The 27,230-nt window shown below is 43.1% G+C and overlaps 1 protein-coding gene across 1 annotated transcript in view; it reads right to left on the reverse strand.

The window, feature by feature from the left end:
• Positions 1-6,051: 6,051 nt before the first annotated feature.
• MTX2 (metaxin 2) overlaps positions 6,052-27,230 on the reverse strand; it is a 62,000-nt gene continuing 40,821 nt past the window's right edge. The window contains exons 4-10 of the mRNA XM_075284157.1: positions 26,945-27,017; positions 19,634-19,710; positions 18,645-18,737; positions 14,710-14,748; positions 14,235-14,360; positions 12,670-12,746; positions 6,052-6,400 (exon numbers count right to left, since the gene is read on the reverse strand). Of these exons, the coding sequence (XP_075140258.1) occupies positions 6,190-6,400; positions 12,670-12,746; positions 14,235-14,360; positions 14,710-14,748; positions 18,645-18,737; positions 19,634-19,710; positions 26,945-27,017 (696 nt within the window). The 3' untranslated portion in view covers positions 6,052-6,189. The remainder of the gene's footprint in view (positions 6,401-12,669; positions 12,747-14,234; positions 14,361-14,709; positions 14,749-18,644; positions 18,738-19,633; positions 19,711-26,944; positions 27,018-27,230) is intronic.

Genomic DNA, 27,230 nt, shown 5'->3' on the forward strand with positions numbered 1-27,230 from the left:
TGCCGAGCTCAGCTCTTCCCCCTTGCTGAAGATGTTGAGCCACCTGCAGAGACTCACATGCATATGGCCCATCATTTGTCGGACAACTTACACAATGTGAAGGTTTTTACTTGAAATGCCAACCTATGTGGCAGATGATATATGTGTTTCCTCAGTCCTGTGATTACCAGCACAGAGCTGTCTTGCAGTGATCCTCACCTCATCAGTTCCACAAGCTGCACTCTGAGGTGTGTGAAGCATTTGCTGCAAGATGCCTTCTGACATGCTGCAAGAAAATAGCATCCCAGTGTGAATATTTGACTGTAGCTACCGAAAAGATTAGGGTCATGATCCAACCGGCAGGAATTAGTATGGGTAATGATTTCATGATGGGAAAGGAATATTTGAAAAAACAAAACGTATTTAAGAGAGGTGGGCCGGGTGCAGAATTGGAAATATCGACCCTTGGTTCACCATTATATGGGAAGTCTCATAAATTACTAATGGGGGGAGCAGCGGGATTTCTTCACCTGTTCCCAAAGCGGCGATGATATGAAGTGAATTTGCTTTCCCTTGCAACATACTATTTGTATAGATTTTTGGGGTCACCAGAAATGTATCAGTGTTACACTATGAATTGCTGGAAGATCCTCAGTAGGATGAACAAGCAACTAGATCATGACAGTCATAGTGAAGCTTTCCTTCACCCAGGGCACAATATGGAGTTTGCAGCCCTGGCCATGTGTCCAATGTCCCTGGACTGGAGAGGGTTGTTAGTATTCCTTGTAGTTACCGTCGTTGCAAGGTTTACCTTTACCTGGGGCAAAGATCAGGCTTCTTGCCCTAGACTTGTACAGTGAAGGAAATAAGTATTTGATCCCTTGCTGATTTTGGAAGTTTGCCCCGTGACAAAGACATGGACAGTCTATAATTTTAAGGGTAGGTTAATTTTAACAATGAGAGATAGAATATCAAAAATAAAATCCAGAAAATCACATTGTATAAATTTTATAATTGTATTTGCATTTTGCATAGAGAAATAAGTATTTGATCCCTCTGGCAAACAAGACAATACTTTGTGGTAAAACCCTTGTTGTCGCGCACAGCAGTCAGAGGTTTTGTGTAGCTGATGATGAGGTTTGCGCACATGTCAGGAGGAATTGTGATCCACTCCTCTTTGCAGATCATCTCTAAATCATTTAGCTCTCTCTATAAGTTTTCTATGGGATTAAGGTCTGGAGACTGGCTAGGCTACTCCATGGCCTTAATGTGCTTCTTTTTGAGCCACTCCTTTGTTGCCTTGGCTGTATGTTTTGGGTCATTGTCCTGCTGGAAGACCCAGCCACGACTCATTTTTAATGTCCTGGCGGTGCGAAGACATTGTCACTCAGGATTTTACAGTACATGGCGCCATCCATTCTCCCACTGATGCAGTGAAGTCGTCCTGTGCCCTTAGCAGCAAATCCCCCCAAACATAATATTTCCACGTCCATGCTTGACAGTGGGGATGGTGTTCTTTGGGTCATAGGCAGCATTTCTCTTCCTCCAAACACGGCGAGTTGAGTTAATGCCAAAGAGCTCAATTTTTGTCTGAATTTTTGGCTCAATTTGATTGGGAGAAGCTGCTGCGGTCAGGTGAGACAAAAATTGAGCAAATTCTCCACATCAGTAATGAGCCGTGTACCTGTGTGTCCATTACATGACCATGGACTGATTTTTATCCACTAGCAGTAAGCAGAGATCTAGGAAACTGAGGAATTGGTACACAACGTATAATTTCAAATTGTAGAACTTTTCATTATGGGCGACTTCAATGCAGTGGTGGACACGAGTACAGATAGATTTCATAGTGGGGGAGGAGACACCTGGGGAAACCTTGACTTAATTTGGGAGATTATTGGATGAGGTGGAGCTGTGGGACATATGGAGGGGAATGAATCCCAATGTTCTTCAGTATTGGTGAGTCTTCCACTTTTAGGACTTTATCATGAATTGGGCTCAGAATTACACAGCTAGAATATTGCTGGTTATTTGGTATTTTTCACCCTAAAAACTTGCTGAGTGCTCGGTTCACACTACTGTTAAATTAATGTCCATTGCTCTCATCTGTCATAGGTAGAATATAGACGGAGCCCCATGTCGGGTGCCCGTCTGCATTCTCTCTCATTTTTAAAAACATGATGGCATATTTTTTATGTTTTTCTGATGGGAGAAAAAATCATGACTTGATGACCAAAGTAACCAAACATGAGATAAGACTGTTTCCATTGTGTGTTTTTTTTTTTACATTAGAGTCAATGGGAAAAGGAAACAGACAGAGGGGTCTCCATCTGCATTTGTTGCCCTCCTACCATGACAGTCCATTACTCTCATCCTACGCCATATGAGAACAACAGAGATTCACAACAGTAGTGTGAACGCCCCCTTATTTGGTTAGACCTACACAGAATAGGTCTATCCAACTGCAACCAATGTAAAATAAATAAATAAATAAATAAATAAAATAACGTTTGAAACCCCCCCTTTCTTCTTGATCCGTCGTTGTATGCAAGTCACCCACATGTACATAGGACTGCCACGTGATCTAGAATTCTGATGGACTGAGGCTTTGCTCAGCAACATCTGCAAGGATTTTGTATGTTCTCCCAGTGTTTGTGTGGGTTTCCTCCAGGTACTCCAGTCTCCTCACTCCAAAGCATTCTGAAAGAGAATTTAGATTGTACGACAAGGACAAGGTCTATAAAGTTTTCTTGTGGCCTGTGGGCATGCTCAGTTGGCTCTGCCCAAGGCCTAGAAGTTTGACCCCTAGCGCCAGAAGAAGACGCGTGAAGAGGCCGTTCCTGAAGAAGATGGAGGCGGCGCTGGAGAGAGTTCTCTGGCAGCATTGGGGACCACCCCCAGTACTGCGAAAGAACTCATTTGCATACCGCCGAAAATTGTGATTTCAACTGAATGGCAGCACGGAGGAGACATCTAAAGGTAGGAGAAGAATAGCCTTTCTTAAGGCTATTCTTATGTGTGATTGACAAAAAAAAATTTTATTTTAATGGTAGAATCCCTTTAAGAAAAAAAATTATTCCTTTCCAGAAGAATAAGACTCCATAGGAACCCCTTCTTTATGCTTTTTAGACGAAGCAAATAAAATATAGCAAGTGACCCGCTGACAGATCCGCTTTACCATAAAGTTAATACCCAACGTCAGCGCAACATAACAATGTGAGGGAAAGTACATTCAATCCCAAACAAAAATGATTTTGTGCTTATCCCGATTTTAGGTCAAAAAAGTGAAATCCAGTCATTCATCACCAAAATGATCCCTTGTAATGCTTCCATGTTTAGCTTAATGTGGCACCTCTGGCCAGCTGCCCTACTAGCACCAAAAATATTATTCCTCACCCAGCAGGTGATAAATAATAACTTCAGTCATGATTAATACCGCAGATTTCTCAACCTGACTAATGCAGAAAACTTAGAAACCTGCAGAACAAGTGTGTGATAATTGTGAGAGCCGTGGGAGCCCCGCGCTGCTTTTAAGGAAAGAAATCCACAGGAAACGAAGCGTTTATCAGTCGTCCAGCTGATCCTAAGAGGCCTCATTAAGCGCATCTCGGATACCCATTTGTACGGTGGAGGTGATCTCCTCTCCACAAGACTGAGTTTTAACTGTCTGCAAGAACACTTTGTCCTTTTCAAGAGTAGCAGCAAACTGGCGCTTGATAAACTTCTCGGCTGGAATATTTTAATGGTTCTGCGTGTTAAAAATTTAAAGGCACAGGCCCCTAAATGCCATAGTCGACTTATTTCTCCTCCAAGTGGCCGGCCACACTCATTTTTGCTTTCAGCATGTTATAAAGAAGGAGAGGTTGAGCAGATTTATGTAATGTTTTAGTATAATTTGTCATTAATTAACTTAAATCTCTGGCCTTTTGGGCTTAGGAGTCCAGTGGGCGGTCCTAATCAATGATCGACAATGATCTCTGTCTGCCTACTCAAACACAGATATTCATTGTAAGAGGACCTGTCGCCACCTCCATCATCTTGTATCTTTCAATAGATTCTGTTCCACTGATTCTGCCATCGTTGGAATTTTTTCTCTAATGTTTATCATTCCGAAGCTATAATTTCTGTTAGTTTCTCTGCTGTCAGGTAGGTGGTCCCCATCTGTCTGGTGGTGGTTGATGGTGATGTCCTGAGAGTTACCCCTGGTTCACATCTGCGTTTGGGGGTCTCCATGCAGACTTCCCGAATGGATTACCAAACGGACTACCGAACACATTTGCAAGCACTGTGCAGTGAATGCACAAGGATCCCCATAGATTATAATGGGGTCCATGTGCTTGCCGTGAGATTTCTGCACGAGTCATGCAGATAGAAAAATAGATTGGTTAGTACTTTCCTATCCACATGTTCCCTGCGGAGATCTCGCGGCAAGCACACGGACCCCATTATAGTCTATGGGGTCCGTGTGCTTTCACTGCACACCGCTTGCAAACGTGTTCAGATTACCGACGCAGATGTGAACAAGGCCTTAAATTAGGCACCTTCACACAGCATTGTTTAGTCCATCAACGAATCAGAACAATGGACTGATAAGCTGATAGAATGAAGGTAGAGCACATTCTGTCTGATTCGGTCATCTGTAATGTTAAAAAAAAAAAAAAAACTAGAGTCCTGTTTATTTTTTGAACAAGCCAATGATGGCAGAGGCAGACAGTCCTAATCCATTCCCTGGTTGCTATGAGAAGCCTTGGCCTCTTAATAATTCAGGCGCAGCACAGGAGTTCCCGAACAGCAGAAATTACCTCTATGCTAAACGGGGACTAACCTAAATTTCAAGGTATAACTTTCGACCCAAGCCGTCCACATCTCAGTCCCTTTGGTCTCTGGTCCAGTTTCATAAGACGTGGTTCATCTTTGGCTCTTCAGAATCCAGAGTGTAATAAGCAGAAACCCAGGGGAGGTGAGTAGACATAACACACTTACTTTACCTTTACTTAGCTCTCCTGAGCTCTATTATGGGATCCAGTGATCTCTTGGAGCCATCTTTGTTCCATCAGAATGACGTCAGCGGCCCCAGAGGAGGCCTGTGATTGGACCTCAGAGGTTATGTGAGATGTGCCAATGTCATGACCCTACAATATAAATAGCGCAATGGAAATTATATACAAAAATAAAAATCACCAAAAATTCTTGATTATAAAAATAGGTCATTTTCTGGTGACATATCTCCCTGAAATGAACGCATACCAATGAACTAACTACATAGTGACAGCAGGCAGTGAGGCCATGGCCTAGGCGGGGTGGGGATACCTTAGGCCATGTTGATCTAGCACACACTAGGAGCAGATAACATTTTGAGCGGATTTTCAGTGTTTGGTTAATTTGTTGATCTAACACCTTATTAGACTGTTCATAAATTGACAAATGATAAGTCAATGATGTTTGCTGATAAGGTAATCACATCCTAGGTCAAAAGGTAAGCTACTTGTGATCTGTGTGACATGGCCGGGTCTCAGCAACCGACCTTTGCGTACTTCTAGACACGAGGAATGTAAGTCAATATCCACAGGGCGATACCCTAGCAAAGAATGGAGTACTGTAATACATTATATAATGCCATGTGTGTGATGGGGGAGTTTTACATTGAGATATCTTCATTACTGAACTCATGTGCGCAAACCTAATCCAACCAATAACACCAAAGGTTGGCTATGATGGGACAGGATCCTAATAGAAGGACCAAGGTCCAATTTTGGAAGGCACCACAGTCATGGGCCGTGCTGGAGACTTGGCCGGATTAGCGCTGCACCTCCATCTTTGGAATGCTAATCTGAGACGGGACTAATCACCTTGTAAATGCTTGTTAAGCCCTGAAAACAGGAGTTCTAGCAAGTCTTGCTGCCCCATGTAAGTAACACTATAATCCCTGGTGTGTGATGTAAATGACGTCGCCTTTGTTCTTCTCCTGTCAGGATCTGAAGCCACTATATGCTACATCTGTACAGGTCTTGGTCAGGGGCTTTGAGTAAGATCAAAAAGAAGGAAGTGTAGTCTTTTATGCATTTGCTTTAGATTTATTATAATGCAGATACAGTAGAGTTCTACGGATACAAAGGATGATCTATTGTATGGACTGTATATAGCAAATTCTTTTTAAGGAATATGACAATTCTCATCGCAAGTTTTCCAAAGATGTACAATATGGCCTTGCTAGGGCAGTGAGGGGCCTTTGGGTAATCTTAAGGAGGAGCTGGAAGAACTGTCCCGGTCGTGATCTTCAAAGTAGTTCTGTTCGATCCTTCGGCAGAAGGCAATGAGGTTGCTGTAGTTCTTCACTTTTTCGCGGAGTTCATCATTAGTCAGCTGAGTGGTGAGGATTGTGAACAGATGTCCGAATACCAGAGCATCCAGCTCAGTGGGTCTACAAGAGTTGGACAAGAAACAGATCAGTGCGGTGCTCAAGTCAAAACCATCTGTGATTTCTCCTAAGGAGGGCAAAACATGGAAAATAAATTCTGCAAATTTTTGCTTCCAGATTAACTCCTTTGATGACGCGGGGGGAACATCGCAATTGCCCAAACAAGGTGCTAAAATGGAGATCGTACAGTATATTCGCCACTTCTCAGTCCACCAAGACCTAATACTATGATGTAATATTATAAACTGTGTATATTACAATTACAATAATTACACTAAAATTACAATAAAAAAGAGACTTACCGCGTATAAATCAGGGGTCCTTTTTAAAGGGATCCTATCATTAAAAGTCATTTTTTTGTCCCTAACACGTAGGAATAGCCTCTTCTTCAGGAACGGCTTCTCCCTGTGTCTTCAAACTTCTAGGCCTCGGGCAAAGCCAACTGCGCATGCCCACTAGTCAATAGAAAATAGCCGCTTACACAGTATTGTAAGCGGCCATTTTCTTGTGGCCGGCAGGCATGCGCAGTTGGCTGCCCAAGGTCTAGAAGTTTGAAGCCACCGCCAGAAGAAGACGCGAAGACGACTCGTTCCAGAAGAAGATGGAGGCAGCATTGGGGACGCCCCTGGTGCTGTTTGAGCGCTGGGGGCCGCCCCCAGTGCTGCGAGAGAACTCATTTGCATACCGATGAAAACCGGATTATATACTGAACGGCGGCCCGGAGAAGACATCTATTAGGCTATTCCTACGTGTTAGGGACACAAAATTGACTTTTAATGATAGGATCCCTTTAAGCAACATACGTGTTATCTAGATCACTTTACCATGTTATTTTACCTCTGATTTACCTGTATGCATTTTTATGTTAGTGCCCCAATGATCTATTTTATCAATTATTATGACAACTTATCTCTAAAATTATGTATGAGATGTTGTCACAGCTCCGCCCTCCAGATAACATAGTTTGGCTTTGTACATGTTTCTTGGTCTTTACCGAAGTTCTTTGGAACTAGTGAAAAAGTTCTCAAGGCTCATAGTAAAAACTCAGCACCATGGATGTAAAGGTGTCCATTCACCAGCAATATTCCTCCCAACCATACACAGTACACGCGTGCTCAGTTGGCCCCAGCATACATGTACTCTGAATGAGTACGCTGCCTGACACCACTGGAGAAAAGGACTGTGTATTCTGAAGTCCAACAGAACTGCCAATGAGGGAAATTCAGGACAGATTAGATTGTCACCTTGGCTAACATTAGTCTTATCTTTCAACACCTTCTCCAAGTCCAGTTCTTTGCAACATTGATCACGTGCACCATTGATTCTGGTACAGGGGATTTTTCATCTAGCACCCACCATTCCCAAGTAATAAGTGCAGTGAGTTTTGGTGCCTGATTTACTATTTAAGCACTGCAGTTGTGGTGCCTAAAATCCTCCCATACAGCCACAATACACAATAGCTCACATGTTTCCGACCTATATTGGTCCTTTAAGTGGTTCTTTTGTGGCCCCAGATAACCCATCATGGAATCACAGTCAGCGGTGACAAGTTACATAGTCAGCTCTACTACATCAGTAGCCAAACATCACTGGACAAGACAATGCCAGGGATTATTTATCAGATTATCGTCAGATTGAATGAAGATTTATTGAACTTAATGGCCATAAATGTCACCTGTGAAGGGGTGAGTGATTGAAAAGGAGCAAAACAAACTTTATGTGCAGTTACAGAGGTGGGATCTGAACAGCGCCCACTGACATCTGCAGCTGCGGAAATAAACTATTTTATCAAGCATTTTATACAGCTTATTCACATGAACATCAAAAATGGCCATTTTTAGAATAGAATAGGGGAGATTTATGAAGAGTGGCACTATCAATGCCGGTCTTCATAACTCCATCACTGACAGAGGGTGCACCTTATTTATGACAAGGTGCACCCATCCCCATTGCCGGTCCATAAATCTACACCAGCCCATAGCTAGTGTAGATTTCATGCATCATTTACACCAGATGACAATAGCCCTGGAAGGCTCCTCCCTCTTGACACCCTGATCACACCCCCTTTTCAGGAAAGTGGCAAAGGAGGAACAGAAATAAAAACAATGCCATTTTTTGTGCAAAACAATTGCAACTTTTTTATATTATAGGCAAAATAAATCTATAATCCGCATCTATTCATGCGTCCTATCAATAGGCTCAAGTCTATCTGTGAAAACGGATACTACAGTCGTGAACAGGATGTTAATTATATATAGTTATCTAACTATATACTTATTACAGTTGTGTGACTATAGCCCAAGCCATACAGAAGCAATCCTCCTGTATCTGGCCATTAATCGAGACAATATTGTATATATTTCATCACCAATGTAATGTAATACACGGGCCCCTGACCCGCTCGCTGCCACCGACTTGCTTTTTTTGGCTTTGATGGATTCTACAAGAAGCGAGTGTTATGATATGCTTTCAGTAAACATGTCAGCATTCGGGGCAGACGACACGTGGTTATCATGTAAACCATTTACAGACATATATACACATACACTACTCATGCCAAAAAGTAATGAGAAGAGTGTGTACATGAAATATAGCTCCACACAACTTAACCCTGGCTTCCAGTTTCGTCCCCGTGTCCTCAGCCTGACCAGTAGGGTGACAAGTGACAACTGGTTCTCACCCATTAAGCCACTGGGACAAACTACATGAATTGGCCGTCCTTCTGCAATGTCCCCTACAGCTTAGGTGCATAAGAATAGACGAGTGCACTTCAAACACTGACAGACAGCCTTTCTATTCTTTTCATGTGTCTCAAATTCCTACCAAGCGAGAAGAGGAACGACATGGTGGTGGCGGTGAGATCCATTTCTGTTGTGTAAATGTCTAAACAAATGGTAATAGACATCACAGTAAAAATCAAAGAGGAGAAGTGGTCCTGTGAAAGGCGCCACTTCCACTTGACAGCCATGAATGCTGTGACCTTGTCACCCATGCAGATGTCAGGACTCCAGCCATACCTCCAGGTAAACGCCACGCTCTGTACTAGTATAGTAAGAGATCACTTAAGGGGATTTTGCTTTTTGGAAAATGGGATTTTAAAAAACAACCCCCTACCACTTCCTTTCCAAATCTTGCCAATCTTTACTTACTGGTTCTAATAAGGCCAAGGAAATACCAAGAAATCTATCCATAAAAGAAGCAAAGAAAGATCAAGGCGCTCACTCAATACTCAATGTAACTTATTAATGGTAATTTGTGAGAACCTTGACCAAGTGTGCATGTGCGTGATACATCCATAGACCATTACCCTACCTCCTGACCATCAATAAAGAATGTTGAATCTTTGCATCTTTTATGAATGGATTACATTGGGACCGTGTTTCTAGGTCACATAGCACCAGTGTACTGAACTAAAAGCTGGGGACATGGGAGTATACCGGCAGAGTATCTGGAAAAGTGTCATTGTGTATAATAGTGCCAATCTGCTTTTCCAATGCCAGGAAATTTCTGCTCAGCAAAATAACTGGAATTGGTGGATCTGACTTTTCTGTTTACAGAGACAGGACCCAGAAGAAGAGACTGGAGATGAGCGAGTAGTACTCGATCGAGTACCACTCGCTATTCGAATGGAAAAGTTTGATGCAGTACCACCATTGATTGGCCGAATGCTATACAGTCGGCCAATCAACGCTGGTTCTTCTCCTACCTTTAGAAGTCTTCTCCGTGCAGCGTCCCCACGGCGTCTTCCGGCTCTGAATTCACTCTGCCAGGCATCGGGCCTGAGCAGAGCCGACTGCGCATGCCCGCGCTACAAGAAAATGGCCGCTTTGACTGTAAGCGGCCATTTTCTTGTAGTGCGGGCATGCACAGTCGGCTCTGCCCAGGCCTGATGCCTGGCAGAGTGAATTCAGAGCCGAAGATGCCGCGGGGACGCTGCATGGAGAAGACTTCTCGGAGGATCCAGCCCAACCCTCACTCCTGGACTTGGTAAGTGTAATTTGATTGAATGTTGCCTACCCCTGAAACGAGCATTTTCCCCCCATAGACTATAATAGGATTCAATATTTGATTCGAGTAGTCGAATATTGAGCGGCTACTTGAAACGAATATCGAACATTTTACTGTTCGCTCATCTCTAGAAGAGACCAACAGAGACCCAAATGGAACATAACCAATTGGGTGCTTGTTCTAGGTGGTCAGGATGTATTACTACTATATAAAATACCAGGTGATGGCAAAATTCCTTGCCAAAATGAGCTGTCCTAGGATTCAGACCCTTTATAATCTGGCGATCGTGCCCCCTTATTAATGGGGTTGCATGTAATAAGACAACCTCTTTAAAGGCTAAAGGCTGCATATAGCAGGCCGCATGGGAAAAACCGCAGCATAAACGCATAACACTTTTTCCCACAGCACTTTTCACAGAAAGTCCACAGAGATTTCTTCTTCTTTATACCTATAGGGAAACCGCCGACGTTTACGTAATTATAATTGACATGCTGCAATTTCCAAAACCACGATGGTTTTGGAAATCGCAGCATTTCTGATGTTTGTATTTTTCTGCAATGTGTAGATGGGATTCACTAGAATCCCATCCACTTTGCAGGGACTGTAAAACACTTCAGATTTTACTACAGCGTTGCCACCACTGCCAAACCAAGGAGCATATGTCACGTGAGGCCTTGGCCTAAAGAGGTTATATTTATGACCTGTCCTTAGGATCATATCTGAATGTGAGATAGGTGGGTGTCTGACACCCGGCTCCCCCTGTCCTCCACAACTAATGACACAGAGAATGAAGCAGGGAGCAGACAGCTTTGTGCAGTGACCATGTTGAAATCTATGGGGTAACACTACAATACCTACACTTGCCGCTACAGTTTGTTAGGGCGAGTAAGCAGCGTGGCTTGAGGTATGTAACAATACCACGAGCCATACTGTCTTGGTAATGGTGATCTGTTGTAGCCTAGGTGTCAGACCCCACATATATACTCCTAAGCATAGGCCATCAATGTTAGAAACCATAGAACCCCTTTAATGAAGCCTACACATGCTCCACTTGTTGCCTCCTCATGGAAATAAACCATCCGGTTCCTCTGTCATGTTATTGTTATATTTAACCATAAGGTATGATGACATCCGACCTATAAATTCTTGGAAAAATTTAGATAATGAAACCTACTTTCTAACTTTGTGCTAAAATGATCAATGGGATGAATATCATGGGAATAATTCGCTCCTGATGAGTTTAGCGTTGAATCGCTGCCATATGGCCGGGACTGTATAACCGGCTTAATGGAATGAAAAGATAAGGTAGGATCATCAAGATGGATCTTAATGGCCTAATGTGATGAGTTCTTTGTAGTCTGATGGCAGTGAACATGTCGTGACCGTGTTTGCATTTACCATCAGACATTATTTGAGCCACTTGTGGACTCTACAAGGATACAACCAATGACGTACATGTGAATATATGGTAATGGTGATCTGTTGGATCCTGGGTGGCAGACCCCACATATATACTATATACCACTTAAGCTGTAGCTACCCGTGTCCAATAACCATATGTAAGGCTGCAAACATCTTGTCGACTAGAAACTGCCGTTACAGTAATAGCAGTATGTATATGTAAGTAGACCGATGCCGGTCAATTTGCCTTATCGTCAATTGTCGCTCTCTGCGGACAATTTATCTTCCAGTGCAGAAGTATAAAAAGAGCAGCGCCCCCTCTGGCGGCCACATCTTGCCACCTATTACGTGGATGGCTATTCTTTTCAATGGCCATGTGTAATGCAGCATTAACCCTGCAGCAGCTGAAATCAAGGGTGACTACATTAGACAAGGTATGTCTTCCTCAGTATTTAAAGGGGTATTCCAGCCACTTAAAATTGATGGTCTATCCTCAACATCAAATACCACCACAGTCCTTATTTCAGGTTCACTATTGCCTTCAATGAGATGAATGTTATACTTAGCGCAGCCATTACAGATTGTGATGGTGTATTGCAGGGTGAACCTTGAAGAGCACTAGGTCTGTTGCCCCTTTAAACAGTTGATTCATAGCAGTGCTGAGTGTCAGACCCCCACCCGTCTTCTATGGATGACCTTATCCTGAGGATAGCCCATAAATGTTATACACCTGGAAAACCCCTTTAAGGTCCACCAGGAAGGTGATTGCTAATAAATGTGCAAAAAGAAATACAATGTTAGTGTTATACTATTGTATATGTTGGAATATTAGACGGCAGATACAACTCATGTAAAATACTTACTGCTTATTGAAGAAATAGGGCTGGGTTCCTAATCTCTGTGAAAGGGCCTGGCAACATTGATCAACATCTTCATAGACCTGAAGAAAGACAAGGAACATCTTCAGAGAACCCAGATAAGACATAGGACTCCATCAGGGGATGATGTTCTCCGTATGATCCAAGCCTGCAGTTTGTTTTGTGTTCACATGGACAAATCCAGTATATCATGTCTTAAAGGGTAGGTTCTGTAGTATACAAATGGAGCTGTATACACTATACATTAATACATGTCTTACTTATTGCATCCATAAAGGCAAGCGTGTAATAATAGGGTGGAGAAGCTCCTAAAAAAAGTAGACCTGTCAGCAGACACAGGGTATCCTGCTACAGTCTGTATCCCGCACTCCATAGATAGAATATAGACAGCCATAAACACAGCCAATAAAAAGGGAGGGGGCGTCTTATGGGGCAGAAGCATTTCTCACCTGCCCTATAACAATGAAGTCCTTTATCTAGTTGCATTGACTAGCCAAGTCACATTTTACTGCCTAGGCCCAAACTTCCTACAGCTACCAGAAATCTTAGGACTTGTGAATATCCTCTAATAAATCTTATAATATGCAGAGAATTCTGTATAACATGTGACCTGATAACAATCACTATGCGACCTGGATCATTTAGTGTAAATTTCTTCACTTGCAAGGATCTGTCAGGATTTGTGTAGGTGCAAAATACTTGAGATGCCTTGAAACGTCAGGCTCAATGTAGGAAGGAAGACATTAAGAAGAAGCCCATATACAACCCATATCCCATAGAGTTACTGATCTAACAAGACTAATAGGGGACCATGTGGTATATTTGCAAGGCTGTGTGGTAATTAAGTGACATGACAAGTCCTGTTTGTAATACTGTAAAACCAATCCTCTGCTGCCACCATTCCCATATCTACCAGATCCCTGCTGCTCCCTACTTCCTGATCCCTTTGTTGACACAAAGCAAACGGCTGCAAATGCCCACTGAGTATCACTGTCTGAGTCAAGTCAACTCTGAATCCAGATTTCCAGCCATGTTGTACATGTTACCACCAGTGACAAGGTAGGTGTCAGAATGGCAACAATACTGGATTGTTGAGATGAGTAGTGCATTTTTTTTTTTTACCCATTCTGGCCCCGTTTCAAAAATTTTTGCCCCCATTACTTATTAATAGTATTATTATTATTGTCATTTCTCTGCAGCCCACCATTGATAGAACAATATGGACACGATCATCATTATTGAGAATAGATGGATAGGGCATGTTGAAATCCAACTGACCCCAAGCATCTGTTTGGGGAGGGTCAGACCATCTCCATACATATAAGATGTTCAGCTAATGCCATCTAAATGAGTAGGTTCAGCCAACACTGATCTAACGTGTATGGCCACGGGTATATCTCAAAGGTGTCGCCACTAAATATGGACTTGAATAGGATGAACAGATATGGAATAGTTAATTTGGAATTTGCTGAATGAAGGTGAGGTAACTTTCTGGTGGTGGCTGTTATGGCATACAATAGAAGAATATACACTCGGACAGACATACTGACCTGTCTCAGGGTCTTTCTTCCCCAGCCAATGGCTTTCATTTTCCTCTTAATTTCCCATTTCTTTTGCAGAACCAGAATATTGTTGAGGGGCCAGGAATACGGCGAGCTATACCGAGGCTGCGTTATCTGAATGGATAGAGAACCACAAAGGCCGACATTTTGAGGACAAAGATAATTCCACAACAAAACCTGTATCTTCCAAAAGCAAATCTCTTCCTATAGAAATGCATAGCTTGCAGCGTCAAATCTCTCCCCTTAAACGTGCCTTCTTCTAAATATATAGAAAATAGCTAACAGCTATATTAAAATTTGCCAGATGTATTGCAAACTGTATGTGCCAGCAGAAAAAAAATACATTGTATCAACTAATGGTATAAAACCTCAATGTTTCATTTATGAGAAGGGACCGACAATTGTGAGCAAAAGTGTTTTCTCATTAAAATTTAACCAAGATAAATGCTTCGGAGTCACTCACCTCCTCGAGTGTAGTTTCATCACACCACTGAATATACAACTGCAAGACAACAAATGAGAGAAGAAAAGATAATGTAGAAAGAAGCAAACCAAGAGGGGGCATCTGCATTTACCTGGGAAGGGGCTTCCCTTTGTCTTCCTAATACTAACCAATTAAAGAAACCTCTAGCCATACATAATACATGTGGACGCTCAACCTCTAGGAATATCTTCTCATATATCACAGCATATACACAAATATATAGGTTTCATAAGAAAGTTACTGTGCGTGTTTTCACAGAGGAATGGAACACTTGTGGGTTTGCTTATAAATTATATATATATACACACACACACACACACACACATATATATATAGATATACACATACACACACAGTGTATAAATAATATCTATGTGTGACAAACACCATTGACATCAAAGCTTTCCAGGGCATCCAAGCTAAGGGATTCATTGTAAGACTACCCAAACCCTGTGGTTTTGCAGTGACAGAGGGGAAGGTCTGATCCACTGGCGCAAAGTCCAGAGATCCAACAAAAACCCCTTTAAGTATGCCCCACATTTTTCTAGTTACCCAAGCCCAGGGATCTCTGGACTCTGGCAGTGGATCAGACCTTCCTCTCTGTTATGTCTCCAGTGCATCCATTGCAAAACCCCAGGGGTTGGGTAGCCTTACAATGAATCCTTTAGCTTGGATGTACTGCAAACCTTTGTGTCCACCATGTTCTTCACCTGACCTCATCTCAGTGCACCGACTCCTCCAAGACTATATACAATATTGATAGATAATCCTTAGATAATGTTGTAGTGGCTGTGCCATGCTACTGGAGCTCAGTCCCCATTCAAGGAAACTGAAGCAGCAATAGTGCGACACAGCCACAGCACAGTGTAGGGACTTGTCCATTACCGACTCCATGCTACGGACCGGTAGGGGTGGCAGATCCCCACCAATCCAATACTGATGAATCCTAAATAGAGACCTTCAATACAGATTCTTAATACCCCTTTAAGACCCTTTGTATTGGGGAACAAACAACATTCCTACAAACCTTCATTCCCAAACACTGCCCTAGTAAATATGCCAATAATCATCCGACACGCTCGGAAAAGTGGCAACTGTTCTTATCATATATGGAACAACAAATGCCACCTGTTTTGCAATTAAAGGTCGTATTAACCATCATCTTAACATTTGTCCCCATATTCATGATGGTTGTTGCATGTAGATCTCTTCAGACACATTGGGCAAGTCAGGGCAGTATCAAAAATAGACTAGAGAGAGGATCGAGGAGGGCAAGTGTCTTTTTTATGTTATGACCCCAGTGGCGTAACTAGGAATGGCGGGGCTCCGTGGCGAACTTTTGACATCTCCACCCCCCCAAACCGACACCGAAGATCTCAACCGACCCCCTCCTCCGCATTCCTGAGCGCTCTATTATGTCCCTTAGTGGCCCTTGCACACAGTATAATGTCCCTCAGTGGCCCCTGCACACAGTATTATGTCCCTCAGTGGCCCCTGCATAAAAAACTACTGTTATTTACCTGTCCCCCGGCTCCTACGCTGTCGGCCTCCGCTGTAGTCCTTTTTCAATGACATCGGATGTCACATGACCAGGGAAGCAGGCCGGGGTCATGGGACGTCAGAGACGTCAGACAACTAGGCTGAAGCCTGCCCAGAGCCTGGAGAGGTAAGTAAGGGTGCATGCACACTACGTAACGCCGGGCGTGTATGAGAGCCGTACACGCCGGCGTTACAGCAGGGCTGCCGAACACTTCCCATTCACTTCAATGGGAGCGCTCGTAACAGCGGCGTTTACGAGCGCTCCCATTGAAGTGAATGGGAAGTGCTCGGCAGCCCTGCTGTAACGCCGGCGTGTACGGCTCTCATACACGCCCGGCGTTACGTAGTGTGCATGCACCCTAACACAGTTTTTTATGTTTCTTACCTCCGATCATTATACTCGGGGGTCCGCAAAGACCCCCAAGTATAATAATAGTCTTTGTGGGGCCCGCGGTGTCACTTACCGATACCGGCCCAGCCAGGATCGGTAAGTAAATAGGGCCCGTTACTGGCTGGAGTCCAGCCGCTAACGGCCTATTAAGAAAAAAACGCAGTGGTAGCGGCTGTCACCGCGCCCCCTAATGTCTCATGCCCAGTGGCAGCCGCCTCCGCGGTAGTTACACCACTGATGACCCCCTTTATGAGTCGATTACTTATATTTTTAATTAGCTGTAAAACCCCCTTTGATGAGATCTCAGTTTAGAAGACACAATTTATAGGACACGGCCTCCTGGTAACTGGTCCTATAAACATTTGATACCTTGTTTTACTGCAAGTAACGTAACGAACAAAAGCATGTATAGAAAAATGGCCATAAAGAATGTTTTCAGAAATAGAAGGGTTAATAGTTTATTTTTTTATCAATTAAACAAAACTGTTAACCCTTCTATTTCTGAAACCATTCTTACTTTGCAGTATTTTTACCACATCTGCCTTAAACTTTTGCACAGTTCAGTCCAAGGTTGGCAAAATAATTCATTAGTAACTTAGTTGTTACCATCCTATTATAGCGACAGTAAATAATAATCGTACAATTAATAACAGTGGAAATGGAGACAAATTGCTTCACATCGCACCCAAGTCCGATATTACAGATTATATGGCTTTCATGTAGAGTTACGTTAATGCTCTCCTGCCGTTCCGGATAGCTGAGTGAGGAGCGGAGGAAGAGCGCTCAGTCATTTCCAGCAGAGACTTAGGACCACATGTGGAATTACTTCAGGCCTGGACTATGAGCTGCTTCAGGATTGCAGACCTGTTAGTGTTATGGATCATACTAATCTGGAGCACAGCGGGCGCAGGAGCGAGACAATTACAGCAAGTGTACATACGTAAGTACATATGGTTAGTCAAGGGAACTGCAGACTGTGACATATTCTGCAGAGCGATATACATTGTATACAGAGACAAAGGTCCGTGTGTCACTATGTATACTGCATACTTGATGTGCAATAAGCTGTGCCAATATGGATGGAGAAACAGATGACCGATCATAAAAAAGCAACACAACCCATACACACCGCAGCTCCATTAATTATCCCATCTATGCCAGATTTCCAGTGTAGATGGCAGTATTGTGGTGTGACCTGAGCGGCACGGCATTGGCATGAGTCCGACTGGCTCTTAAAGAAGTTTCCAGGAATTGGACAACTCAGGGAGGATGCCAAGGAAGGTGGAGGAAAAATAACAAATAAGGTGAAATCATACTCACCTGTCCCCAATGCTCTGGTGTTTGCCGTCATGCGCCATGAAGTCGCCACCAGAAGTCCTGCACCACAATTGACCACTGAGGCCAACCAGTGACCACAGGAAAAGAACTGGTGATATCATTTACATAGGGTTGGTCTCAGTAGACAGGAGTAGCACACAGCTTACATAATTTTTTTTTAGGTTTCACCTTCCCCGGCCTCCTCCTTCAGTTGTCCACTTCCTGGACACCCCTTTAAATTAAGACCCGGAGTGGGGGTCCTGGATGTCAATATTACTAAGGTGGATAACCTCTTTAAAGGACTATTCTGCAGAGTCACTTTTTTTTTTTTGGTATAGTCATAGGTTATTGGAGTGGTGGTTCCCACCTCAGGGTCCCAGGTAGTTACATTCATGGAGAATGAAAGAAGAGGAGAGCATGCATGTGCATTTCAGTTACAGTAATAGGTGACCAAAGCCTACTACAAAATATTAGTGACTGATAAACATTGCTTATAGAAAAAAAAGACGCGTTCAGAACATGTTGTTGTTCCCCATCTCACCGAATGAGCTCGCTGCCAAATCTGCTGTCAGAATAGGTTTAAGCTGCAATAAAATGATTCTCTATTTGTAGAAAACGAAGAGCGCCGAGTGTCTTTGCCCCAATAGCGTGGTGTAACATACCGTACCTCTGCTGTCAGGAGCATATTATTAACAAGTTCCATGTACGCTTTCATCTCTGCCTTCTGGACTTCATCTAAGCCGTCACTAAGCGAATGGCCCTATGCGGGGAAGACAAGTGTTAGCGCCACGTCTTACATGGACATGTGTTTGTAGATTTGTTTTTTGCAAACAGAACAAGAAGACGATAATATGAAACCCTGGACACAGTTACAACGTATCAATTCAACGTGAATAAGTTTCCTGCTCAATCTTGTTATGTACCTGGGGCTAAAGCCACAACTCTGCTTTCTGAGAGCCAGAAGGGTGGAAATGGAAGAGGTATTTGAGGCAGAAGTCTAAATCATATTCCTCTTCCATTTCAACCTTTCTGGTTTCCAATGGTGAAAAGCCAAAGTGAAAGGGTCCTAAGTGGCTCCAACGTAAAAATATGAGATCTCAGTGGGACAAAATTTCTCTCATACATATAGTCTGCCCCACCAGTCTGGATCCTTTAACAGGTGCCGCTCTACTGATTCTGGTGCAGATGCACTTATTTCTCTACTCCCCACAATTCCTGAACAATCCATAGTGTTAGTTTTGGTGCCCGATATGTTATTTAGTCTATGTACTGTCAGGTGGGTGGTGTCAGGCAGGAGCAGACAAAGGGGCGTGATTCAGAGCTCTCTGAACTCAGAATCATGCCCCCCTTAGCCTACCCTTTCCTGAAACAAGAAGCCTAGTTAAAATATCAGGCACCAAAACTAACAGCACTCATTGCTCAGGAACGGAGAGGATTAGAGGAAAAAGTCCAACTGAGCCAAAACGTTGCAGCATGAGGCAATAAACCTACTTCACTTTTTTTCACCACATACTTCTTGGTGTGCTGCCTGCTTTTTTGGACTTATATTGAATGGGACAGATTCTTTTCCCCTATACCTATACTGATGCAGTCAGAGATATATTATATATATGTATATATATATAGCCTATATATGACGATATCTATAATTCTTACCTTGGCTTTTACAAATTGAACTATTGGTCCCAGTTCAGATATGACTTGATTTCCAACATGGATAAAAGGAACTTTGCCTGTTGAATAGAAAATGTCATCATTGTAGACAGATAATATGTAGCTATGGTAGGAGAACCCCTTTATTCTTCAATCCTCTAAGAGAAGTATCCCAGCTATAAAACTAGCCAGTATTGTACTGTTCACATTACCGTTAAGAGCTGCGGACAGAATATGACAGTTTTTGCAAAAAAGTTAGTATTTGGATCTCTTGTATAACAGATCCATCATGTCCAAGCCAAGACACTACTGTAGTAGTGTACTAGAGTATCGGGCTGTCCATACACATGAGATAGGTGCAGGCACAAAAATATATAACCAACAGCTGTTTCAAGAATTTACCCTAAACCTGCAGGAGGGAGAGAAGCGGCTACTGGACACATTGCTACTCCCTGTCTGTCTCGGTTTCCCTGTAACATCCTCTAATGTAACAGTCTAAAGCAGGAACCTCCAGCTCTAAGGGAAAATATGCATATGGAAGAAGCTGACCACCGCCTATGGAGGTATTCCAGTCATAAGGTAGACCCTATCCACAGGACAGGAGGGAACCTGCTGATCGATGATTTTTGGAGCACTGGGCCCCCCGCTGTTCATGAGAACTGGGGTGTTTTGCACACCAGGGGCAAGTCAGAAATGCACGCCACCACTCCATTCATTTCAATGGGAATGAGCAGCGATAGCTAAAGTATAGCACTAGGCTCCCAATGGTCAGACCCCAACCAATAAGGAAGGTACCAGTCTTTAACATAGGGGTAACTGTTATGACCAGAATACCCCTTTAAGAACTGTCACCCCCAATGACAAGCTCCCGGAGAGAGCAGATCCTACCATGCAACAATTTATTACATGGCCATCCATTCATCCATGTAATATACTAGAATCTAGTGTAATAAGTTCCTTTTGGGATATCTGATGATCACCAGGGATTAAAGAAACCAGACCTGCAGGGGTGAGCGGATTGCCAACACGGGTATGATGTGAGAAGGTGTCTACAGTATTATGGGAGGCAGAATTAAAATGTGTTCCCATTTGGCAGATCAGGGTAATTTCTCATTTTTAGGATGGCGGCTAAATAAGCCCCAAAAAGGAGAACTTGTTGCTCGGTAAAGAATAAATAGGAAAACCAGGTATACCGACTTCATGAAGACGCCATCCCTGGCAGATCCAACATGAGCTGTCTATGGTATATCATATATACAAGATACAAGCGGGCTTGAAGAAAAACATTTGGAATTGCCAAAGCAAAGAATGGTTGGGGGTGAAGTGGGCGTGCGGTGTGTGGTTAGGGGGTACATGCGTCCTTGGGTCTCATCCTTCTTGTTTGGGATGGGTGGGCGTAGAGTGGGTGGGTGGTGGGGTTTAATAGTCTTTGGGGTCTCATCTTCCTCTTGTTTGGTGGCAGCTGGACACGTATTGGGCAGCGATCTCCACAGTGGTCTCCTCTTCTCCTAGTAATAGGGTAACACCGAGGACCTTGATAGAAAACTTCCCTTGGAGATAAGTTTTCTTCCTCCATCATACTAAAGGAGTGCGATGACTTCACAGCCAGGGGAGGAAGGATTACCATACGAAGCTGGTAGAGAAATGTGTAGTTCCCTGTGGCTTCACATGATACTTAGAGGTTTTCGAGTGTTCTTCACCAAATGTTCCCCTCAAGCACATGCAGGAAACCTGCTGTTAGACCTGGTTCACACAGAGTTCATGCTAACAGCAGGCTCTGTCATGGTCCTTTTCAACAGATTCCCTCTTCTCTGGCTCACAGTCAGCCTAAGGGTAATGGATGAGGTGCATGGCACCAACAAAGACCTCATCTGCATCCATACCCTAAGTGTATTACAAAAGGAATGAAGGGCTTTTTGAACTGCGAGGAGTCAAAGGTTTCATTCACACTGTACTGCCATGTTGCTGCTGGACAGATCTTTTCATATTCTGGCATCCATATTCAACATTTGAAACCGCCCATACATTCTTCTAGTCGAGGGAAGAAACATAGCGTATCTAAAATACATTGTATGGCTCAGAAAAGTGGGTGACAATCTTTGGCGCTTTATTTTAGGAATCTACTTTGCTCGCCCTCATCACGCAATGCACAATCCTGCTGTCAATCACCCGGAAAAATTCCAAGGAAATAAACAAAACGGGAAGTAAAGAAATCCACTCGAGCGAGGGCGATGTATAAAAACGCAAATTCATCAATGCAAAGCTTCAAAACGCACGCTGAAAATGGCGCTTCATCATTCCACTTGCTGAAAGAACATTTATCTTGCTGCAGATCATCAGTTATGGATGGGCTCGTGACATCAGTTTGGGGATGGGGGTGCTCCGTGATTCACTTTGTGGTGATGGCTATGTGCACAGAGAACTTTGCAGATATAACCATTTACAAAAACTCCGACCTTCCTCCTATTTTGGGGTTTGTTAATCCATGTATATACGTGGCTCCTGACTGCAAGAACAACAATACGGATATCTAATCTGGGGTCAATATTGCTAATGGTCTTGCTTTTTAGAGGGAGACACCACTCCAAACCCCAAGCAAAAGGCGTGAATTGTAGCCACTGAAGATTTCCAGGGAACCAGTCTGTCCTGGATTTATAGCTGAAGTACAACACACCTTCCATTTTGCACTAAGGGTGCATTCACACGGAGGAAAATGACGCTGAATTTGGTGTGGAATCCGTGTCAGATTCAGCGCTGAAAAAAAAGCCCCCCATTGACATTCACTTCTGCTGCTAGCCGGGGGGGGGGGGGGTGTTCAGCGCTGAAATTCCACACCAAATTCCTCACCATTTTCCTCCGCGTGCATGGACCCTTACAGTAAAGCTCCAGGATGGAAGTCACATGAAATTATATTATAAGCAATTCTGGAATACTGGGGTTGCAGTTTTGCAACAGTTGAACGTCATAGTTTGGGGTTGCCTCTAATCTTACTATTGCCATCGATGAGACAGCAGATTGTGCCAAAGAAAGAGTCGGCCAGCTACAATTTAGGCACTTACATGGCCATCCCTTTAGTAAAGGGACATCACAAGCTTATCAGTGTGGCATAACAGGACGGGCCTTCTATGTCCAAAAATAACAGATTTTGTCCCAATGGGCAACCCATTTATCCCTCATATCAATAAAAGACAACCATGACCAACTCTTTGCATCATCCATTAGTTGCCACTCCACTGTTTCTAGCAGAGAAGGAACATTTCTCTAGCCCTCACTACCTTAAGGGTTCGTTCACACGGGGCAAGAGAGGGCGGATTTTGACGCGGAATCCACCTCAAAATCCGCCCCCTCACAATAGAGGTCTATGTAGACCGCTAGCGTAAAAAAGAAGCAACATGACCTTTCTTCAGGCGGATTCCACCTCAGGAAATCAATACAAGTCAATGGGAGGCGGAAAAACCACTAAAGTTTTTTTGCCAAAAACCGCTAGCGTTTTTTGGCACGGTTTTTGGCAAAAAAAACACCTCAAAAAACGCCAGGCCGTTTTTCAAGGTCCGTTCACTGTGCTGGAGGAAAAATTCTGAAACAAAAACGCCTCAAAAAATGCGCCAAAAACCGCCTCATGTCAAAAAATAAAAAAACACTCCAAAAACGCTTCATAATTCCTGAAGCTGATTTTTTTCCTGACCAAATTCCTCGACCACCCTAACACGTGTGAACTAGCCCTAAGTGATCATTTCTGTTAGTTTCAGCACAATTATACTCTACTGTCAGGTGGACAGTCCTTGACTAGAGTAGAGCAAACCAGGAGAACAGGGCCACCAACTAGACTGCAAAGAACATAATGGTGCTGAAACTTAACAGAAATTATTACTCAGGAATGGCGAGGGCTAAAGAAAACATTTCAACTGTGCAAGAATGAGTGGAGAAGTGTCTAGTTAAGGATGCAAAGAGTTGGCGTTGGTGGGGTTGGTGAAAGGTCTTCTAAGTCTCATTAGACATGTGCCATTACTTCCCAGCCTGGCGACACCCATACCAGTGACATCCAGAAAAGCTGGCAGCATAAATCAAGGCCAAGGGGTAGGGTTTGGGTAAGGGTTACAATCCTATCCTGTTCAGATCCTGGACACCCCCTTTAATAAGATATCACTTCTCCATCAGCAGTCAAGAAGTATGGCCGATGATAAACCAACAATAAAGACTTGAACTGTTCTCTAGGAATATGAAATTACTTAGCAAATTTTATTACAATTTTAAAAATTTATGAAACTTGATCAAACGTGACCATTACTTCTATAGTGTTCCCGAATACTCTCTGCTATATGAACATATACATAGAGGTTTATACCAGTGTGAATTATGGACATTAAAGAAAAACAGAGCACGAAATCGAGGACAAGAGATTGAAATAAATAGCCGGCGTGAAAGTGACCATTTGTATGTTTTTCCCAATCTGTTTGTGCTGCGTAGTATTGGCACAAAGGCCAATGTCTCCCCGCTGTACTAACTGCTTTCCAATACTATATCTGAAGCATTTGGCCTTAGCAGCCTTAATAACTCTTCCTCTGTTTTCTTGCTCAAGCTTTCCATTAGTTTCTCTATCAATTGATGCTTAGAGAAAAGTCAGCTCAGCACCTTCCCCTGGAGATCAATATTCTCTTTATTGTAACACCTACAATAGCCGTAGAGTGGTTATTATTTTTAGATATTTTCTTGATATGCAGAGCCATCAAAGACACATTTCTAATGTGTTTCTGTTCTGTAGTGCACGGCTCAGCAGAGGTTACGTACCGTCTGCTTGTACAATCCAAGATCCTCCATATACTTCCACCACTTCCATATCTTTCTCCATTCTACGGATACAGGTGCGGTAAGAATTTTGCCGCTAGTCCTCGCCATTCCCGAGCAATCACTGCTGAGATTTGTGGTGTCTAATATGCTAACTAGGCATCTAATGACAACTGGGCAGTGTCAGGCAGGAGGGCTTAATTCAGTGCAGGTCCTGGGTTCGAATCCAGCCAAGGACAACATCTGCAAGGAGTTTGTATGTTCACTCCAAAGATACACTAATAGGGAATTTAGATTGTGCGCCCTACTTGGGATAATGTTGACAATATCTCCGTAAAGCGCTGCAGAATATGAGGGTGCCATATAAGTAAGCAAAATGAATAACTAATATGGATGGGATACTTGGATTATTGGGTGTTGATGTTGGACCATATTTTTTGCAATGATGTATTTTGTGATCTATTTGGTAGTGTATTCATGCTTTCTGGGATACAAGTTCTTAAGATATAGATTTATTAGATATAAAATGAAAAGTAAAAAAAAAAAATCAAAAAAATGCAATGACTTTTCTGATCACCTTGAACATTTTGGAGTTTTGTTTATCCAAATCCATTCAGCCATTCCAAAGATATAAGCTCTGTTAGTGTTGATGCACATCAAGGTATACTACAAGGGCATCAACACTGTAGATTCGGTCTGTGTGCTGTTGGCCATGCAGTGTTACCTTCCACTTGGCTAGTATATCCTAACTTGCATCAACATTAAAAGGGCTTATATCTTTGGAAAGGCTGAACGGGTTTGGAGAAACAAAACACCAAAATGCTCAGGGTGACAGTGTGCTTATCTGATGTTCAGATCTGGGACAAGTCTGTTTTAAACTGGTCGTCCGAGTAAAATAAATACGGTATTTTTTAAAATAAGGCCAAGGGAGGTGAAAAAAAAAAAAAAAAGCGCAGTCTGGTCCTTCTGCCCGGCTTTCAAAGTGAAACTTGCTCACTGGCTGGGATGTCCCAGTTCCCTTTCCATGAAGCTACTGCTTGCCTCAGTGGTTACGTAACCGCTGAAATCAATCCCAATCCTCAGGAAGAGCCCCCAGGATGTCACAGGTAGTCATGTCACGTGCCCTTTGCTGAGGCTGCTGCTTGGCTTCAGTGGTCACGTGTGGCAGAGACTTCCACAATGATAACATATCACCGGTAGGACCAGACCACGCTGGGAAGCACCAGGAATGGTGGGTGATTTTTTTTTTTTTCACCTTTCTCGGCCTGTTTAAAATATAACATTTTTGCCTGGACAACCCCTTTAAGTTAAAGGGGTTTTCCCATCTCAGTGTCTCAGCACTCTGCCTGCAGTGTCTTCTCCTCCCTCCCTCCTGCTGAACAGGACACAGAACACTTACACAGGGTTAGATAATATACAGATGCTTGCACAGAATGGACTCAGTGTTATCTGTGTGTTTACCTAGAAAGATAACAGATCTAGCTTTATCAGTAAACTGTAATTAGCTGAACAGTTATCCTGCTACACTGAGTAAGTGACATCCGATAGGTCCGTGGTTATAGCAACGCTGTGCAAACAATGGGAGGAATAAGGTCACATTGTAGGAGAACAAAGAAGAATTTCTAAAGCAATATATTTAGGAAAAGTCTTCAATTTACATAAGCTACCAGTATAGATAGGATCATTGAGATGGGACAACCCCTTTAAGACACAGAGCGAGAGGTCTGTAGCACCATCATTAATCCATAGCTTCAAGCATCATAAGTTTGACCTTCCAAATAACAGAACTGGGAGGCAATGGGTTTTATGTTTATGGGATACTTGGCCTTTTGGGACCTTCTTTTAAAAGAGACTACCTACATAGACAACAACTGGAAGAAAAACGATACGGCCGTGTTCATACTTGTGTAGATGGTGTGGGGATTATGTCAAGCCTTCTGGTAGTTTTGATAGCAAGATCACTGATGCAGCAATAAAGTCAATAGGGTCCATCAGTATCAGAAAACGGATCTGTCACAGCCGTCATGCCTCGATTATAAATGGAAGCCATAGCGCTAGTGTGAACAAAGCCAAAGACAAATCACTCATTGTATGGAAGGGCATTATGTTCCTGGCTCGGGTACATAACACGCAGGCTCCTCCAACACAAACAGAATATTTTCCATTTGCTTGAACCATAATATGATCATTTGAGACATTCGTTAGGGAAGGTGACTTTAGCGCTGTCGCGCAGCACATGTACGTGGCCGCAGGCTCTCCGCACTGTGACTTACGCAGCAAAGAGAGGAAAAAAAACAACTTTGCTCGTCTAGTAGCATACAGAAATTTGCAGCTCTTACAGGTGAACATAATATGCTTAGATTTATCATTTTTATAGCCCTTTCAAGCAGCAAGAATTACAAGTTGTGGGAAGAGAAATAAGCGTGCAGAGTAATGCGGATATATTTATGGCTAGAAGGCTCGCGTGGTGTTGCTATGCAGCCCGAGCCCCATTTCACATCCAGCGTCTTCGATGAATACCATGCTTACCAGATGGAGACATATATTCAGCGTTTGCCCTACAAACCACCTGGACTGGCAGATTGCACATTTGTAAGAAGGCCTGAAAGACATTGAAAACAGAAAGAAACCATTTGTTGGCTGATGGCAAAAAACAGATATCAAAAGACAATATTCAGCGGATCATTAAACATGTTTACGAAGATTTCCAGCTCTTCGGCGATCAGTACCATAAGCGCAAAATGTAGAAGCCCGATCAACAGATACGTTTTCCAGTACTGACGAGACGTACGGACGCATCTGAAGGTCTGTGTTA

Source organism: Leptodactylus fuscus, chromosome 8 (assembly GCF_031893055.1).
Source record: "Leptodactylus fuscus isolate aLepFus1 chromosome 8, aLepFus1.hap2, whole genome shotgun sequence".
NCBI classification, from domain to species: domain Eukaryota; kingdom Metazoa; phylum Chordata; class Amphibia; order Anura; family Leptodactylidae; genus Leptodactylus; species Leptodactylus fuscus.